Raw genomic sequence first — 20,699 nt, 5'->3', positions numbered from 1 at the left:
TGTGCTATAATTTTATAATTTTTTAGCTTGCATTTCATAATTTATTTTTAAAGTGACTTTCATCTTATCTCAATTCTAGTCTATTTTAAGATTTACTTTAATTTGATTTATCGCTTGAATTTTTAGAGCATGATGAATATAACACGGTAACCCAACATTCAAACTTCAGTAAATCACATAAATGGATTTTCAGCCTTAATTAATTTGTGCTGGTAAAGTGCCTAATATCCCATAATTGTTGGTATATTATGTGGCAATCTCATGACCGTTTATCCATAGCTTTGCCAAATTAATTTCCTACGATACCTTGAAAGAGACATAAAAACTGCGATCCGTATATAAAATATATACAAATATTTTGGTAAATGACTTCTGTAGCTGCAACATTGGTCGACGACGTAACTTTAATTTACTATTACTAGGTACAATAAATAAATATATTCATCAAAAGATAAGACTCTTTAGATGCATTATTGAATAGTCATCAACCAATAGAATCCTAAAGTCTACTTTTAAGGTGGCTGCTGCTTGTCATTTCAATGAACATTGAGAAAGAGGATGAAGAGTACTGAACAATTTTGAGTTTGATGGAAAATCATTTTATCTATCATATTCAATATTTTTTCTGTTTCACAAGCAATAGTCTAATTTGATTTGGCACGAAGTTTACAAAAATAAAAAAAGAAATTATTTTGTGATGTTAAATTAAAGCTATGTTAAATGTATAAAATTGACATTTAATTTTGTGATCTTAAATATGTCACGTGAAAAGTTATTACCAAAAAAAGAAATAGATAATTCTTTTTGAAACAGACTAAAAAAAAAATCATTTTATGAACTCGAAATCTGAAATAAATTATATGTAAACCTTATTTCTAAATCAAAACAGTCATGAAATAGAAAGAAAAATCATCACAAATATACTTATCATTGAACAATAACTATAACAAAACGTACTATGATCAAAGTACAAAAACAACATCAACCGGTAACAAATGACTTGATTTACCAGTATTAGGTTAATACGCAATTGCCTAAGAACAGAAGTTTTTTGAACTTTCCAATAATTCCACGTGTCTGGTAATCTAAATATGTCGATATATTATAGAGAGCGATTGTCAAAATTTAAAGCCTAATTTTGAAATATCTATCATATTCTAATTTTTTTATTTCATAGCTAAAAAAGATGCCACTTGTTTTCCAATTTCCTCTCACGTATAAATCCTTGTATGAACATTGACCCACCCATAATTGCAATTACCTTGCAATTTGGACACCACTAGTAGTTGAATTATTGTAAAAATATTTGTCTTCATCAGTTTCTTGATTGTTTGGCAACTCTGTTGGGACTGTGCAGATTCGATATAGACCTCCCATCCAATATTTGTAGCCCACTTAGGCTATATTCAAGGTCCTCACATGTTATTTTATATTCAAATGTAGGGATTAACTTCATGAATAGACGTTCCATTATTAATTAAAAAAAGATTAATCTATATGTGAAATCAAGATGCTATTTGTTTAATTCAATCAATATAACCTGTCAATTTAGTCAACTATATTCAAACTACTAGTTTGAACTTTGAAATATGAATAGATTAAATAATACTTTTGTTAGTTTATAAAATGAGCTTGAAATAAATTAATTTTACAAGTAATATATATTTAAGATTATAAAATTGAATAATATTTTAATATCTTTTTAATTAAAAAATCTTTTTATCAAATCACAATTAAAATGAGACGATGAGATAGCATATATGACTTGTCAACAAATGAAGTAGATGTGTAAATTAAAAAATGGCTATACACGTGTCAACAAGATGAAAAAAGGCTTAATTTTAGCTCCACCTAAAATGCGTAACTCAACAGGTAAGTCAGCTTCCCGATGCAGCACAAATTTTATGATTATCATTTGTAATTAAGAGAGGACACATGTATAACTAGTATAAATACTCCCAATATAACCATGACAAAACAAAGCGGCATAGTTTTGTTTTCTTTACCATCACTTGCTTGCCTCAAATATTCATCTATCCTTTTTCCTCGATATAAATTTGGATCCATAATGATATATCAACACTCACAAATGGAGACTAATCAAGAAAGAGAGATTGAGTATAGCCGTGCTAGCAAAATGAATGCATATATTCATAGCCAAATTATGAGAATTAGAGCAGAGGATTCACAGCTTGGGGAAGATATAGCTAAGAAGCTTAGGGAGAGAGTTGTTGATCAGGATGTTGCTTCTGTTTTTATGTTGTCCAGGCCTATGTTGCCTGCTTCACCACTTGGTGGAAAAACGCCAATCAAGTCTGCTAACTAGGTGAGTTCGACTATCCTTTCTTGTTTATTTTCCATTGACGGATTCAAAATTTGACAATTTTTTATAAACGCGGTGAATGCACAAGTACTCACTGGTCTTTGAATTTCTAATATAGCGTCCGGCAGGGGTTTTAATGGACTTTTTTCTCTTCTATTGAAATTCAATTGAATTACCACTTGTTGATGAATGATTAGTAGTAGTATAATTTATTACTGTAGAATCTTTCATCGCTTTGTAGAATACGAAAAATCTTGTAAATTAACCGGTTAATTAATTATTACTCTGCTTGATTGGAACAGGAAGATTAAAAACTACGCTTGGGGATAGGGCCATAGCACCGCCTAGAGGAAAAAGGGATGACGTAAATAGAGATGGAGATGAAGTTACTATCTTATCACTTCCGTTATGTATATTTTGATGTACAATACGTAGGAAGAAAATAGACGGAATCTCCAACTCCACTATGTATATTAAAATATTGAAATACCAAAAACGTAGTTGATAAGCAACGTTATGAGAATAGTGTAGTGACTACTTACCCGTCAATTTACAAAAAGTTAATGAACACGTACGTTAGTATGGTGAATATATCAACATCAATGTATTTGGAAAGAATTGATGACTTCCAATAAATTAGTTGACATAATTGGATATTTGATGAGACAACAGAGAGATTAAGAAGTTGAAAATAGCAAAGTAAGTTTTCAGAAGAAAGTTAAATCAAATACATGAACCTACTGAATATGAACCACTTCTAATTTTAGGTACCAATGAGACCATTGGCTACATAATCATCCAAGCAAAATACATGGAGAAATGAACCTAATACTCTTCATTTTCATCATCTTCACCGTCACCAGACTCACATCCAACTTCCTCATAGTCCTTTTCAAGCGCAGCCAAATCTTCTCTAGCCTCAGAGAACTCTCCTTCCTCCATACCTTCACCCACATACCAGTGAACAAAAGCCCTCTTCGCGTACATCAAATCAAACTTGTGGTCAATTCTTGAGAAGACCTCAGCAACACTAGTCGAGTTTGAAATCATACAAACAGCCCTCTGCACCTTGGCTAAGTCTCCACCAGGGACAACAGTTGGTGGCTGGTAATTGATACCACATTTGAACCCAGTAGGGCACCAGTCCACAAACTGAATGGTCCTCTTAGTCTTAATTGTGGCTACCGCAGCGTTCACATCCTTGGGCACAACATCACCTCTGTACATCAAGCAGCAGGCCATGTATTTCCCATGGCGTGGGTCACACTTGACCATCATAGACGATGGCTCAAATGCAGTATTAGTAATTTCAGCAACAGAAAGTTGCTCATGGTAGGCCTTCTCAGCAGAGATCACAGGCGCATATGAGGAAAGCATGAAATGAATCCTTGGGTATGGAACCAAGTTAGTTTGGAACTCATTTACATCCACATTCAAAGCACCATCGAAACGCAGAGAAGCTGTCAGCGATGAGATAACCTACAGAATCAACCAATTTTTTAGTCCATCTCATAAATATATCAAACAAATCATTTCAAAATAGGAAAACAGTGTGATGCTACAAATAAAATACCTGAGAAATAAGCCTGTTAAGATTGGTGTAAGTAGGTCTTTCAATGTCGAGAGATTTACGGCAGATGTCATAAATGGCTTCATTATCCAAAAGGATAGCAACATCAGTGTGCTCAAGAAGCGAGTGTGTTGAGAGCACAGAGTTGTAAGGCTCAACTACAGCAGTAGAGACCTGAGGTGAAGGGTAAATGGTGAATCCAAGCTTGGATTTCTTTCCGTAGTCAACAGAAAGCCTCTCAAGAAGCAGAGAACCGAGCCCTGAACCAGTACCCCCACCAACAGCATGGAACACCAAAAATCCTTGAAGCCCAGTGCAGTTGTCAGCTAACTTCCTTATTCTATCAAGACACAGATCCACAATTTCCTTCCCAACTGTCACCAAAATTAACAAATAAACAAAAACGAAATGAACAAATATAACTCCTATATGTAAAGATGAAAAAAGTTAGGGATCGAGTCTTACTTGTATAATGTCCTCTGGCAAAGTTGTTAGCAGCATCTTCTTTGCCGCTAATGAGCTGTTCAGGGTGGAACAACTGACGGTAAGTTCCGGTCCTCACCTCATCAATAACAGTAGGTTCCAGATCTACAAAAACAGCACGAGGTACATGCTTTCCAGCACCCGTTTCACTGAAAAAGGTGTTGAAAGCATCATCTCCTCCTCCAACAGTGACGTCTCCGGGCATTTGTCCATCAGGCTAGACAAATTATCAAACACAAGCCGGTCAATACAAAAATTAACTAAAAATTTTTTTCAAATAAGACTACATCGATTGAAGTAGAGTAATAAGGGGACCAACCTTGATACCGTGTTCGAGGCAGTAGAGCTCCCAGCAGGCGTTTCCGACCTGGATTCCGGCCTGGCCAATGTGGATGGAGATGCACTCTCTCATTTTCTTAGGTAAGAAAATTGCAGAAACCGAACTCGAAAATTTATGAAAATGGATGAAATTTATGACAAGAGTAAATTGAATAAGGAGCTAGGGTTTGCAAGAAATGGGTTGTTTATATAGGAGAGGGAAAAAGGAATTATAGCCGGTGGAATTTTGAAATTTGAAATGCTTTCTTTCCAGCTGTGTTTTGTGACCGTTGCCGCTCCTTTACGTGTTTTCTGGAAAATTTGAATTTTTGGTTTCGTTGGGCCTTACGATACTGGACCGAGCTCATCAAACTATAAGAAATGGGCCCATTAGTTTTCTCTATTGGGCCAAATCTTCTGGATTTCAGCCCAAACCAATAACCTTTTTTTCTCTCTCACACACATTAGTGATTAGACAATGTATTTCTCTTTACTTATTACTGTTGGTGAGCAAAAAGTGAAGAGACATAAGATTGTGCATTTAACATGCTTAAAATTATGGTACAATTGATGTGTCATTGTCTCATCATATTTTATCATTCTTATTTGTTCAAATTTTAATTGTTTCCAACTTATTAGAGAAGCTTAATCTAAATGAATAACAAAAAAAAAATAAAAAAAATTGGAACAAAGCTATGTCGTGATAAGGTATGTCAGAAATAGTTTAATTTTCTATCCCTCAAATAGGAATAAGGGGTTTTATTCTCCAAACACTCCACCAGTGAAATTTCACTGTGTGTGATGTTGTTGTTGAGCTGATGTGAGAAGATTAATTTGTCCTAAATAAAATATTAACACAATTTCTAGTAATTTAGTGACCATTCATTAACAAATAAGGCCTAAACTATTTTGACATGATTATTCCATGTTAACTTTTGAGATGTTATTGAGGGATTTCAATATCCAGTATGCCTCATGTTCATTATATGTGAATTAGGTTGGAAAGTTTACCAGAATTAATTAAATGTATCCATATAGACCTCATTAGAACAAAAGGTAGTTGTGGTCCAACACACAAAATGAACTTAGCTTCACTGTCTATGTTTGTGGTCCAAATGTCTTTATTTCTGTCTCTAATAATCCCATTGCAAACTCATACTTTTTATATATCATTGTCCTTCATTATTACTCTCACCTTCTTATTTTCATTGCTCTTATAATCATTTATATGATTACTATCAAAGTCCCTTTTAATTTTATTTGTTGTATAGTTTTATCTATTTTCCTAGCTTAATTATTAGCCTAGATTTCAGCAGGGAGTAAAGGGAATGAATTGAATGATCAACCGAATCATTATTAATGTAATTAACCTCATCAACCAAATCACTTCATAAGATTGCATGCAAAAATTAGGAAGTGACATATAACCTGTTTGGTAAAGTTTTTTAAAAAAAAAAATTAAAAAGGATTGTTTTTAATAAAATAAAATATATTGGTTTAGCGTGTTGAGGTTTTTTGGAAGATTTTTAGGAAAAAAATAAATACTTGGAATACATATATAGTAAGAGAAGATGCTGAATAAAATCGTTTTTTCCTTGAAGATCTTTTTTGGACTTTGACAAGATACAATTTGTTGTTCTAATATTGGCAAAAACTTCTTTTTAATTTGAAACACAAAAGAGATGCTATAGCACTTTTGGTTCCTCAAATATGAATGAATCCTAATTTTGATCCTTATGATGGATGATTGAAATTTATTTAATCAAAATCTGTGTTTTTGGTCCCTTGTGTTCAATTTAGACTATTTTTTTACAAATAAATTACTATCTCCAAACATGGAGTGACAATGTAAACTTAACATACACTCAATAATTAAATGGTACAACGTACCATTAATCTCTAGGAAATTTGTGATTATTCACAAGAAAGTAAATCAAAAGTGCATATTTCAAGTAATTAAAATTTGATTGTTCTTTATCAAATATTATAAAGAACTTAAATTAGAATATATTATTTAACTACTGACGAAGTAAAAATGTTACTTATTAATATCTATGAGCTATATACTCATTATTTCTCAAAATTTTCTTTATGATTATGATGTTCAGAAAACCTTTCATATACCTTGAACTTATTTTAAGAAATACTAGTTATCTTATACCTTTCGCCAGCGACGAATATCAGGTAATTCTAGTGTTAAAAAGGAATTTTGAAGAGATGAAGGATAAGTGGAAATCTTTGCATGGAGAAAGGAGGATAATATCCACAAAAATAGCACATGGGTAGTACTCTGGTGGGCATGCTAGCTAATTAGAAGAAGCTTAAACTAGTATAAATTATTTCACCAAAACGGATCTTATGTCTCCAAAAGTGAATACAACACAACAAAAGCCACTTCATTTGATTAATAAATCCTTTTACTCAAATACAAAATGGTTTTTTGTTCCTTATAATAATATATATATATATATCTTTATTTACTATCATTCTAATCTTGACCCTAATAGTCAATAATCACATCTTTTCTTGAGCACCCAACTACATTTAGGATTATAAATTAGCATACCATTTATCTCTTGTCATCTCTTAATTAATTTCATATTGTTAAATTTTATTATTGAACAAACTTTTAATTATAAAAAATTACTTGAACAACGGACACCGTTTGTTGACGCCCGCCCTACTTTTCTTTTCACACTAGCTAATATATAGTTAAATGTTTACTATGATGAAGAACAGATCATATTTCTCATGATCTGATAGTTTAACTCAGTTTATATTATAAAAACATTATAATATATTAACCCTTTTGTACTAAATTTATTGATTTCTTTAAGAATGAGAATCAAGGCAACTAAGAATGTGACACGGTTGTCAATAATATTGTGTGAAAATTAAATCACGAGAGATCAATATTCAAATTTCAGTAAAAATAGTGAACACTAGATTATTATAAGCGAATTTAATTAACATTTAATGTTTATGAATTTCTATGTGAATTCATAGATATTTTAGTTATGATTATCTAGTAAATTTTATATGATTATCTAGTAAATTTTATAACATAAATACACGTACACCGAATAAAAACTATTGTTAGGTAAACTCAACCTATTCTCATCTTCTCGTCTTGCAAGGTAATTTATTCTCAACTGTCTAATTAAACTTTATTAGATAAAATTATTCAATGTTTATACTAGTAAAAAATAACATAGTAAAATTAATTGACTAATAGATACGCACAAACTAGCTCAGTCACCACTATTCTAAAAAAATTGACCATTCAGGACTATAGAAAGATGGAACTTTTTGATAAGTAAGATAGAAAAGCAGCAGCCAGATCTTTAAAGCCAGGATTTGTGCGTTTGAAGTTTGTAAAGGTGATACAAATGACCTTTGTAATGGTGGACACCCTCAATCCTTCTACCAATTGGGTTATGGGGTAATGTTTTTTTTTTTTTTTTAAGAAATTGTAATCATTATTCAAGAATAACAGAGCAAAAGGTCACCTCTTTTTTCTTCTTTTTTTTAGTGGCCTGGCTGAGGTTGGTTTGAGACATCAATGAACTTTTGAAACGTGTGATGGATATAAATAATATTAAGTGTGTTTTCAAGATTATCTAATCTTTAATATCTGAAAATTGAACCTTTTGGGGTTGTTCATGTGGGGAATGGAATCAAAGATTTTCTTTTGAAGATCAACAGGCTCAAAATAATTGTTATATTTTAGAATTGTGTAGATAGTAATGTTTGATTCAATTTTTTCGATCATATTTATTTGTGATCTGTTATACTACTAAAGAAAATTTTAATGAAAGGTGCATTTCTATCCCTCTGGTGGAGGCTATATTCAACTAAAAAATCTATTGATTTTCCATTCATTCCAATTGTAATCCTTCGGTCTAGTTACTTTATTTATCAAACTCGATAACTTTTAGTTAAAATATATATATATATATATATATATATATTAAGAAATACTCTAATTAAATATCTAATTATAAATCTAGCTTTTATTAAAGTAGTAACTTAAGATTATTGTAGGATTTTGCTAAAATCTTTAAAACTAAGTCCATCTGTAATCAATTTCATATTAAATTTATCTAATCTAATTCCAAAAGTTCCTCTCATAGAGTCGTTTTATGAAGGCATCACTACTATGTTTGATCGTTCATTTTCTGATTAGCCTAGCAATTCCAAAAAGCACCATCAATCTGTTGCGTGTAATTTATTCGATGCTTGTAATTTTTTATGCTTTGTTCCTTGGAGACAACACTTTTAGGGTCAATCCATCAAATTATTAATTCAATATAAGTTTTATTTTGTTGGAAAAGGGATCTATCCACATAACCAATTGGGCTATTTCATTTGGGCTGGATCTTAGCAGGCTGCTGGAGTGCTTTTTTATCTCAACAGTAGCCCAGAAAGAGACATTTCTGGCACACCAAAACAGTGCCAAAGAAAGATATAATATATGATATCCTTATTTTTTATAAAATTACACATTATATCCTTTGAATCACCCGATTTTTAACTTTTATCGTTTAAACAATTGATCATTTATTTTTGTTCTTTTTTTAATTGAACTTATACCTAAAGAAGCATAAACGCCTGAAGAAGTATAATTTCACATTCTAAACTTATATTATGTCCGAACGTAGCTCGTGAGGTATTATAAAAACTTATGCGACTGTTTGTTAAGAAGGGCAAAAAATTAAGAGAAGGAAAAATAGGGGCAAAAATGGAAACAACCCTTATATTTTCAGCTACACTTGGATGTGACAAAACTTTAGTGGAATGTCTTTGTAAGCACATGCATTTGTTAATTCGTATGATTTGAATTGAGTGAATCAGGAAATAAATAGATAACCTTTGAAGTGATTTTGACATGAGAAATTAAGATAAATATGATCCAAATTTTGGTTTCGAATCTTAATAAAGAGTTCTGTTTTTATTTCTAATAGGTATATATGTAGCACAAATTCAAATTAGTATTCTAATCAGATATGAATAGTAAAAACAATTCGTATTAATATTTAATTTTTAATGAACTCCATAAGTTTAGACATTGAAAATTAAAGAACGAGTACAAAATCATTGATGTATGTAATATTTTTTGGGAGGATATTGTAGACATATTAATAATTTAACGAAATATATAAAATTAAAGAATACTCCCATAAATAGTATCAAGTCACATGTGTAACGAAACTGGTTTGTTTGATTGAAAATGGCCCCTCACCTATTCCAAGCATGGCAAAGTTGTATCATCGATTTTGTAGCATGTCTCTCTTGACTTTATTAGCAAGTTTTTTCTTTCTTCTCCGCATCAAACACTAATCGCTCGATAGCTGATTTAAAAGTAAGTTATGCATACATTAAAAATTATATTATATGAATCATATATATAATTAATAAAGTATTACTATTTGATTTGCAATTTAAAACAACCCATGTTATGATGAATTTATATAGTATTATTCTATGCTGAATAGAAGACAAAATAATTAATACAATTCAATCCATGAGTAAAAAAAAAGTATGCAAAATAATATTTAAATTTTCTCATGATTAATTTATACATTACTAATATCTGTATAACTTTGTTCAATTATCAAATGAATCCTCATTTGAATTCCTCATATACCTTCCAAATACATACGAATTTCAAAATATATATGCTGGATTATGAGAAGACCATTGTCTTTTTTTCTCTCTCTTAGAAATAAAAAGGTAAAATCAGAAGGTTATCGTTGATTTATAAAATCTTCATATAGGATCATATGTTATTATATGGTGTACTTGTACAGTATAATTTTAGGGAAAAAAATATTACTAAACTTTTGGATAAAGAGTCTTTTAATTGAGTTATTAAAATTCCTCTAGATTAATATTTGCGTGTGAATTCCACATCACAGGTATGTAAAACAACTACGACCAGCCATCAAGTCTCATATTTACACCTTAAAATACAATATTTGAGGTTCCAACTCTATACGATACTTCTTGTGATATAATACATTTCTACCGCATATTTTAAAGGAAACCTGTATGTTCATTCACAATTCGAAAATAAATCTGTCACAATTGCTCACTATATGATGAACATTGGAGTAACTAAATTTTAGTAAAGTAAATCATGTTTACTATCTGAACCACTATAAATTGGACAAAAAATATCACAATTCACAAGATTATATGGTAATTAATAATAATAAAAAATTTTGAGTTCATAAAATGAATTTTATACCATCCAATATAAATGAGTTTGTATTTACATTAAAATATAGAATATAGAATAGTCCTCATAATTAGTCATTAGAGCAATTCTGACTTACATTATTAGAATGAAAATTCTACTATTTATTTTATTAAAGAATAAAATTGTTTGACTTTTAATTAATACAAGTCATAATCATGCTCATTTTTATGAAATTTATCCAAAGAGACGTAATACTTTTTGCAACAACTTAATACTTTTCCTCTTTATTTTATTCATAAGATATTGAAACTCGCAAGGTATTTATTTAAAATATGGAAATTAACTTGAGAAAATTAATGGCTCAGTGTCACAGATTTGCCATAAGGAAAGCACAGAAGTCGAAGCTGCAGAGCAGAGGGAAAAAGATCACTAGATTCCGTTGAACTCAGTAAAAAATATGAAACCATGTTTAAACAAACAAATAAATTTACATCTATTTTATACTTTTCTTTTTTATTTGTTATGTTTTTCGAATGTAACTAATAATATTTATAATTATTTTGATTTTAAAATAAAAAATTTAAAATTTTAAAAAATATTATAAATTATAATTCTTATATAATAAAAAAATACATTTAAAAATGTCAATCAAATTTTATATTTTTTGACTCATAAAAAGGAAATAATGATAAGTTATAAAAATATCAGTCAAATTCATTTTATTTGACTCTTAAATTTTTTTTTCTATCTAACAAATGATTATTAACTTAACATAAGAATTAAGAAGTGGACTATTTATTACTTCCATGGTCCATTTTTAATTGACATAGTTTCTATTTTTAGAGTCGAGTTATAAAAATTTTAACTATCATTTTCAAGTGTACTTTTTAATCATAATGAAATGTAAAAAATTGCAATTTATAGGATTTTTCATATAGTTTTTGAATATCTAAATTTTTTATTTAAAATATCGAACTTATGTAATTTAATTTAACTTTAAATATAATCAAACTAACTTTTGAATAACATAACATGACAAATAAAAGTGGACGGAGAGAATTAAATATTATCTTTCACTTCAAATAGTAAATGCTAGGGATAATTTTATCATACCATATTTACTAAATATAAGTGATCTAAATAATAAAAAAATTAAATAGTATTTAATATTAATAGTAATAATAAAATAAAAAGAAAGAAATAACAGAAATTTTTTTTTTTACTAAGGAGACACCCCATACCCCCAAATAAAGTATCTCTCTGAATCTCTGCTGCTATATATAAGTATAGTTTAGTGAAGTGAACGATGTCTCACTCTCACTTGCACACACTTTTACGTTTATTTTTCTCTCATTCCTTTGACTACTGGTCTTATTATTTCCCCCACCTGTCTCTCTTCTCTTTCTCCATTTTCTCTTAAGCTCAATCAACAAAGTACTCTGTTTTCTTCAAACAGATCTCTCTGACCCATCATTCAATGGTGTTTCTTTTTTCTTCCAAGAAATGAACTTTCTTGACCCCAATTAATATTCTTGAACTGGATTGTCAACAAAATTTGTCTTCTCTTTTTATTTATTGAAGTTCAATGGCGGAGACTACTGAAGGGAAATCAATGCCAGAGGCTGAGAAAAAGAAAGAACAGAGTCTTCCTTTTTATCAGCTTTTCTCTTTTGCTGATAAATATGATTATCTTCTTATGACTTGTGGAAGTATTGGAGCTATTTTACATGGCTCTTCTATGCCTGTTTTCTTTCTCCTTTTTGGTGAAATGGTAAATGGTTTTGGAAAAAATCAAATGGATTTACACAAAATGACCCATGAAGTATCAAAGGTTAATTTTCTTCTTTTGAATTTATTTATAAATTTCTTTTACACGGATCTGATTATTTTTTCTTGGTTACAAAATTTGCAGTATGCTCTGTATTTCGTGTACCTTGGGTTGATAGTTTGTGCATCATCCTATGCAGGTGAGCTCAGTGATCTACTTACTTTTCCTTTTTAAAATACTTTTATGGGTATCCTGAAACAAACTTTACCTCGAGTATATACATTTTGTTTCGATGTAAATAGTAGTTTATATATCGATATTTAAAAAATGTTTGTATTTATGCTAGTTAGCCAGTTCACATTGGATCAATAGGATCAAGATTAGGTCTCATGGTTGCACGTGGTCCGTGGACCGTCTTCCTGTCTTTTAGCTCTATTTTATACACTATACACTTATAATAATTGTCAATTTCCTCATGTATTTTTATTATGCAATATTATCCCAATCACACGTCCCTATCATGGATCTGTCATATTAAAATTTGTTTTCTATTTCTTGTTTTTACAGAGATTGGTTGTTGGATGTATACTGGAGAAAGGCAAGTGAGTGCACTAAGAAAGAAATATTTAGAGGCAGTGTTGAAACAGGACGTTGGGTTTTTTGATACAGATGCAAGAACAGGGGATATTGTTTTCAGTGTTTCAACGGATACTCTACTGGTCCAAGATGCCATAAGTGAGAAGGTCCGCCCTCTCTTCATTTATTATTTCCAATTTAATGCCAATACTGTTGTAATCCATTTAAGTGAATATTCACAAGGCCAACGGTGAAATCTAGTAGCATTCATAACGGTAAGGATAAACTAGGAAATACGTTACACTTGCTTTTTTGAATGATGATGTGTCTTCACTCTTCATTCAGAGCGGGTCCCATACAGTGGCTGAATCAAGATAATATATATAGTGTAATTTTTCGATGAAGCGTTCTGCTAGTCTAGTTAAGCCCCCCCCCCCCCCCCCCCGGTCCCAGAATGGCACATGTTAGCAAAAGATTGCTCGCTATCACACGCCATTTCTTGGATTGTTTTGTTTGGAATGCTTGTGTTGTTTTCATCTTTGTCCTTATTTTTCGGTGATAACGCCAAATTAGTTCAACTGTATCCTTCTTTTTAAAATCTACTTTAATGATGTTTACTTGCACTAATAATTGATGAAACAACTTTTTTGACGTGAAAACTATAGGTGGGCAATTTCATTCACTACCTTTCGACTTTCTTGGCGGGTTTGGTGGTTGGTTTTGTGTCAGCGTGGCGGTTAGCTCTCCTAAGTGTGGCGGTTATTCCTGGAATTGCTTTTGCTGGGGGTCTTTATGCGTATACTCTCACCGGTCTCACGTCAAAAAGCAGAGAATCCTATGCAAATGCTGGAATTATTGCTGAGCAGGTAATTTCTTTTTGGTTACTTATATGAAGTACTTTAAAACAATATGAATTAGTCCACATGAAATGATCCTTCTACATGTGCAGTTATGATAAAGTTTCACCATTCCTTTATCGGTTTTTGAGTACTTTAGCCTCTAATTATCCTTCTTTAGCATGCTGTTCCAGTTATCAAAGTTAAATCTTTATAAAGTCACTTTATGAAAGTTATATGATCTAATTATGAAAGTCATCTTTATACTTCGACTAATCAAAAGGTTTTTGTAAACTTACAAGTCTGATTTATATATTTATGGTTTTTTTTACCTGGATTTTTTGCATAAAGAAGCCAACAATTGATTTGAAATGGTTTATCAAAATCTAAAAAATGACGTAGAAGTTGTTTTAGGAATAATATACAAGATAAACTGAGTAATTGTCGGATGTTACACAAAAAAGGCAATTCCTTATCTATCTGTATCTATATCAGTATCTTGAAAGTTTTTGATGTATAAAAATTCAGAGGGGAGAGCTTCTCTGTTGGGCCTTTGCTTTGATTATTTGTTCTATGACTTGCACAAAATGTAATGGCTTTTCTCTTCGGATTTCCAGTTCTTCTGGTTTATGATGTTTACATTGTCAATGCAGGCAATTGCACAAGTCAGAACAGTTTACTCATATGTGGGCGAGACCAAAGCCCTTAATTCATATTCCGATGCAATTCAGAACACATTGAAGCTCGGATACAAGGCTGGCATGGCTAAAGGTTTGGGTTTGGGATGTACCTATGGAATAGCATGCATGTCATGGGCACTTGTATTTTGGTATGCTGGGGTTTTCATTCGGAATGGACAGAGTGATGGTGGAAAAGCATTTACTGCTATTTTCTCAGCCATTGTTGGTGGCATGTAAGACCTTGAAGTACATTGTTTACGATCCTCCCTTTATCTTGTTAAATCTCTTCATGTAACCTGTTATTGGTGTTGAAACTTTGGTTTTGCAGGAGTTTAGGTCAGTCATTTTCCAATCTCGGGGCATTCAGCAAAGGAAAAGCAGCTGGATACAAGTTAATGGAAATTATTAAGCAGAAACCGACCATTGTACAAGATACTCTAGATGGGAAATGCCTGTCTGAGGTCAGCGGGAACATTGAATTCAAAAATGTGACCTTCAGCTATCCGTCAAGACCTGATGTGATTATCTTCAGAGATTTCTGCATTTTCTTCCCTGCTGGAAAGACAGTTGCCGTAGTTGGTGGCAGTGGCTCAGGAAAAAGCACAGTCGTCTCATTGATAGAAAGATTTTATGATCCTAATGATGGTAATTAACACTTCGGCGAACTTATATTTGAGTTTTATAATGTTCGTTACCAATTATCCCATTTAAAAATATGATTGATCATGCAGGTCAAGTTTTGCTCGACAATGTGGACATAAAGACGTTACAACTTAGATGGTTGCGCGATCAGATTGGCCTTGTTAATCAAGAGCCTGCATTATTTGCTACTACCATACTCGAGAACATTCTATACGGAAAGCCTGATGCAACCATGGCTGAAGTTGAGGCGGCTACCTGCGCTTCCAATGCACATAACTTTATTACCTTGCTTCCTAACGGATACAACACCCAGGTTATAGTTTGTTTTAGCCTTATCATTCAATTTTCTAGAGCATTAAACTTGATTGGGTCGACTAAGATGATTTGCACTTCCTGAGAAGTTAATACTGATTCTATATCCAGGTGGGAGAGCGTGGTGTACAACTCTCTGGTGGACAGAAGCAGAGGATTGCAATTGCAAGAGCTATGTTAAAGAACCCAAAGATCCTCCTGCTTGACGAGGCCACCAGTGCTCTTGATGCTGGTTCCGAGAGCATTGTCCAGGAAGCTCTAGACCGTCTCATGGTTGGGCGTACTACTGTGGTTGTAGCTCACCGTCTCTCCACAATCAGAAATGTTGATTCAATTGCAGTTATACAGCAAGGGCAGGTGGTTGAGACTGGAACACATGAAGAACTGATTTCCAAAGCTGGGGCTTATGCTTCTTTAATCAGATTCCAGGAAATGGTTGGGAACAGAGACTTTTCAAATCCATCTACTCGGCGTACACGTTCCACTCGATTAAGTCATTCATTATCAACAAAGTCTCTAAGCCTTCGCTCTGGAAGTTTAAGGAATTTGAGCTATTCATACAGCACCGGTGCAGATGGGCGTATAGAAATGATTTCTAATGCTGAAACAGATAGGAAAAATCCTGCTCCACAGAATTATTTCTGCCGGCTTCTCAAACTGAATGCTCCTGAGTGGCCTTATTCAATCATGGGAGCTGTAGGGTCTGTCCTCTCCGGTTTCATTGGTCCAACTTTTGCTATTGTGATGAGCAACATGATTGAGGTATTCTACTATACAAATCCCGCAACCATGGAAAGGAAGACAAAGGAATATGTCTTCATCTACATTGGAGCCGGTCTTTATGCCGTTGTAGCATATTTAATACAGCATTACTTCTTCAGTATTATGGGAGAAAACCTCACTACCAGGGTTCGGAGGATGATGTTGGCAGGTATTTTCCCTTGCCAAATCATTTAATGTTACTAAGATCTTGTAATTAGTTCTTATGTTGAGCTAATTGTTTGTTTTAACTTGTTCAGCAATTTTAAGGAATGAAGTTGGTTGGTTCGATGAGGAGGAGAACAATTCAAGTCTACTAGCAGCTCGTTTAGCTACAGATGCTGCAGATGTTAAATCTGCTATAGCGGAGAGGATCTCCGTTATACTGCAGAATATGACATCTCTTCTCACTTCATTCATAGTTGCATTTATAGTCGAATGGCGTGTCTCACTGCTCATCCTTGCCACATTTCCGCTTCTCGTCTTGGCCAATTTCGCCCAGGTAAAAATATTTGCAGAACCCATGAATAACACTCAATTAGAAGTAGTACTCCATGTCAGGTTTCATTCTTTATTTAACATTTTAAATATAAAGAATATACGAAAAAGGAACATAAATTAATTAAACATTGAGCTGTGTGAGCTTCTGAAATTTAATTGATGATAGATTGTTTGTAACACTCAATTAATAAATTTAAAAAATTTGAAATGGTTTACTTGGAATCTGGTGCCTTGTAAAAGCATAGGACAAGAGAGTAAGTAGAAAGTGGCACCATACTGGTGCCTTGCATGTGTTTCCTCCAATTCAGCTGCTTTAGTTCTTCGATACTCACGTCTGACCAAATTTTTTTTAAAAAAAATAATTCATATTCAAACATACCTATTTTATTAGCCATGACAGTAAAAACTGTAAAGATTCTATTACTTCCCATCACCCATCAATACCAATATTATTGAGCAGCACTTTGCCTTTTTCTTTTTTATTACTCTTCTGTTTTTTTAATTCCAACTTTTCGCATGACGTTTAAGATTACTAGAATAAAATAAATTTTGGTATTTTCTACTTTATCTTTAGTTTAAGACCATTAATTTCATTTTTTTCTTGAATTCCGTGACGAGTTAAAATTAACAAACAAATTGAAACAAAAAGGAGTATTTCTTAAGGTTGTCCACTTCTCAAATTACTAATCGTCTTTTTTTTCCTTTTTAAATGGTGATGTGCGGGACTAATCCACTAGATATCTACTATCTTCCACCAATATAAGTTCCGTATAGTTTTAACCATTGTTCTTTCCTCTTTACCAATATAGGTAGGGTAATATCTATGTATATTCAACCATCTCTAGACTCCACTTGTGGAATTACACAGGACATTTATGGCGTAAGATAAAAACACATCCAAAGACAGTGAAAAGGACAAGAGGGAATGGGGTTGAATAGGAGGTGCAGAGCGTTAGATTGTTTTTTTTGACTTTGTTAGTCTCTTTTTTAGCTCCTAGATATTCATGCCAGAGTCTCAGAATTAGCAGAGATTCTTTACCCGTGATCATCTTGTGTATATGACAAACTTGACTTAATTTTTTTCTATTCAATTTTTTTTAAAAATCTTTTTGCTGTATTATTTTGAGTGAGTTATTGATGGGAGAATTGTCAGAATTGCCAGTCATGTGCCTATCGGAGTGCTTGAGTATCACAGATCTAATACAGCTCAATAACTTAAATAGTGAGCAACATTAGAAGAGAACAACAATTATTTTTGTCCTTATACATGGTGCTTATTCCTTTTCTTTTTTTTAACTATTCCCTAATTAGTGATTTACATCTGGGAGCGGAGGTAGCATATAATATGTACGTTCCACATTATGTAGTAACTTCGGTCTAAATTCTGTATTTATATCTAAAAAATCATTATATATGTATGTATATATACAAAAATGAAATTTAGAACCAAATTACTAGCACTTGAGATCGTGTCCTAAAATCTAAAACTCATTAAATTAATTTGCATGCATGATACAGCAACTCTCACTGAAAGGATTTGCCGGAGACACGGCCAAGGCGCATGCAAAGACTAGCATGATTGCTGGAGAAGGAGTAAGCAATATTAGAACCGTAGCAGCCTTCAATGCCCAAGAGAAGATTATCTCTTTGTTCTCCCAAGAGCTTAGAGTTCCACAAATGCAGAGTCTTCGACGAAGCCAAATGTCAGGTCTCTTATTTGGTATATCACAGCTTGCTCTTTATGGTTCTGAAGCTCTGATTCTTTGGTACGGTGCACACCTTGTTAACAACGGGGTCTCGACTTTCTCTAAGGTAATTAAGGTCTTTGTAGTCCTTGTGATCACGGCTAATTCAGTTGCTGAAACGGTCAGCCTAGCACCCGAGATTATTAGGGGTGGTGAAGCTGTTGGTTCTGTATTTTCCATTCTTGATCGCTCTACCAGGGTCGATCCTGATGACCCTGAAGGCGATCCAGTTGAATCAATTAGAGGGGATATTGAACTCCGTCATGTTGATTTTGCATACCCTTCACGACCGGATGTCTCTGTGTTCAAGGACCTCAATCTAAGGATTCGCGCTGGCCAAAGCCAAGCTCTTGTTGGGGCAAGTGGATCGGGAAAGAGCTCTGTTATAGCCTTAATCGAAAGGTTCTATGATCCAACGGGTGGAAAAGTTATGATTGATGGGAAAGACATAAGGAGATTAAACTTGAAGTCTCTAAGGCTTAAGATTGGTTTGGTGCAACAAGAGCCAGCTCTTTTTGCAGCTAGCATTTTTGAAAATATCGCGTATGGTAAAGAGGGTGCAACAGAAGCCGAAGTCATTGAAGCAGCTCGGGCAGCAAATGTACACACATTCGTTAGTGGTTTGCCTGAAGGTTACAAAACCCCTGTTGGTGAGAGAGGTGTTCAACTCTCAGGAGGACAAAAACAAAGGATTGCAATTGCAAGGGCCGTTCTTAAAGATCCATCGATTCTACTACTTGATGAGGCTACAAGTGCACTGGATGCTGAATCCGAATGTGTGTTACAAGAAGCACTCGAAAGGTTGATGAGAGGTCGAACCACCGTTTTGGTGGCTCACCGATTATCAACAATTCGAAATGTGGATACTATTGGTGTTGTGCAAGACGGAAGAATCGTTGAACAAGGAAGCCATTCTGAGTTAATCAGCAGGCCAGAAGGTGCATATTCTAGACTATTGCAACTACAACACCACCGCATATGATGAAAATTACAAGAATCTCTTATTCCTTTTCTTTTTTTAACTTTTCAACTTTTAATTTTTATGGAAGCAATCAACATGGCCTAGTGTTTTTGGCCTCTGGGATGGTTTGTGGGGGGAGTAACAATGTTTGGGTCCTAGTGACTGTTGCTTTCATATGCTTTATTGATTATGATGATGTGATGATGCTGATAGTTGTAGATATGGGATTGTCACGATCAAATATTATATCATTGGGAAAGTTTACAACTCTATTCCCTATGGAGAAGAAGTATATGTTAAAATATGGAGCATTCAACTTTTCTGTATATGCTTTGGATTATTTCATTATACACCTTGGTTTCCCCCTTTTTTTTTTTAATCTTCTGAAAAAAGCGATAGACACACACCTTTTCCAGCTCAACTATAATTTTATTGCTTTCCACTTTTTCTCTAGCATGTGTTTGCTCTGGTGTTATTTGCACCTTTTGTTATAATATGATCAAGAAAAGCAATTGGGGCCTTTAGATATACACTGGATAATAATAATTCACAATAAACCTTGAAGCTCAATAGTGTTAGGAACATTGTTCTTAAGCATATTTTACCCAGGGAATAGAATTAAACAACATAATTTGGTAAGTAAAACCCACACTTAGACAGGTAAATATTGAGGACAAATCTACCACATTTGCTTTTCAAGCCATTTCTAGTATGTCAACCTAACCCCTTCTCTTTACTTACCAATTGAATGGACGAATTTTATTTATTTTTTGATTTATACTTTCTCCATTTCAATTTCAATTTGTAGTTTTGATTTGACCATAATTTTAAAAAGTCAAAAGGAAACTTCCGAATGTTGTAGAAGTGTTAAACTGAAAATATGTAACACATTCTAATTATAAAAAAAAAATTAGACATGACAGACTAAAAAGAAAAAGGAGAAACATTTCAATACTATTATAGCTAACATTGTTTTTAGGATACTAATAAGTAACATTCTTTCTAGGTATGAAGTTGAGACAT

General features: G+C 32.8%; 2 protein-coding genes and 1 long non-coding RNA gene across 4 annotated transcripts; 2 read left to right on the top strand and 1 right to left on the bottom strand.

Annotated features, from left to right (window-relative positions):
- The first annotated feature begins 1,827 nt into the window (after positions 1-1,827).
- LOC101254960 (uncharacterized) lies at positions 1,828-2,835 on the top strand. The gene is made up of 2 exons (XR_182457.5): positions 1,828-2,326; positions 2,626-2,835. It is a non-coding gene; the product is annotated as an uncharacterized lncRNA (long non-coding RNA).
- Positions 2,836-3,000: 165 nt separating this feature from the next.
- On the bottom strand, positions 3,001-5,010 carry LOC101255154 (tubulin alpha chain-like). 2 transcript variants are annotated; one of them, XM_069294566.1, is made up of 5 exons: positions 4,696-4,884; positions 4,359-4,593; positions 3,897-4,267; positions 3,353-3,802; positions 3,001-3,267 (listed from the first exon to the last, which is right to left on the bottom strand). In XM_069294566.1, exons 1-5 carry the CDS (start codon positions 4,786-4,788, stop codon positions 3,118-3,120), a joined length of 1,299 nt encoding a protein of 432 aa, XP_069150667.1. In that variant the 5' UTR covers positions 4,789-4,884; the 3' UTR covers positions 3,001-3,117. The 2 variants fall into 2 exon arrangements, with proteins under 2 accessions (XP_069150667.1, XP_004232226.1); XM_004232178.5 differs by having other exon boundaries at positions 3,001-3,802; positions 4,696-5,010.
- Positions 5,011-12,204: 7,194 nt separating this feature from the next.
- Positions 12,205-19,838, top strand: MDR1 (ABC transporter B family member 4). The gene is made up of 10 exons (NM_001247280.1): positions 12,205-12,727; positions 12,809-12,863; positions 13,232-13,407; positions 13,906-14,106; positions 14,730-14,989; positions 15,085-15,401; positions 15,488-15,711; positions 15,822-16,641; positions 16,730-16,971; positions 18,489-19,838. The coding sequence occupies exons 1-10, from the start codon at positions 12,482-12,484 to the stop codon at positions 19,695-19,697; spliced, it is 3,750 nt and encodes a 1,249-aa protein (NP_001234209.1). The 5' UTR covers positions 12,205-12,481; the 3' UTR covers positions 19,698-19,838.
- The last annotated feature ends 861 nt before the right edge of the window (positions 19,839-20,699 follow it).

The sequence above is a fragment of the Solanum lycopersicum genome, chromosome 2 (genome assembly GCF_036512215.1).
Source record: "Solanum lycopersicum chromosome 2, SLM_r2.1".
Taxonomy (NCBI): domain Eukaryota; kingdom Viridiplantae; phylum Streptophyta; class Magnoliopsida; order Solanales; family Solanaceae; genus Solanum; species Solanum lycopersicum.
This window is presented reverse-complemented; position numbering and strand designations above follow the sequence as displayed.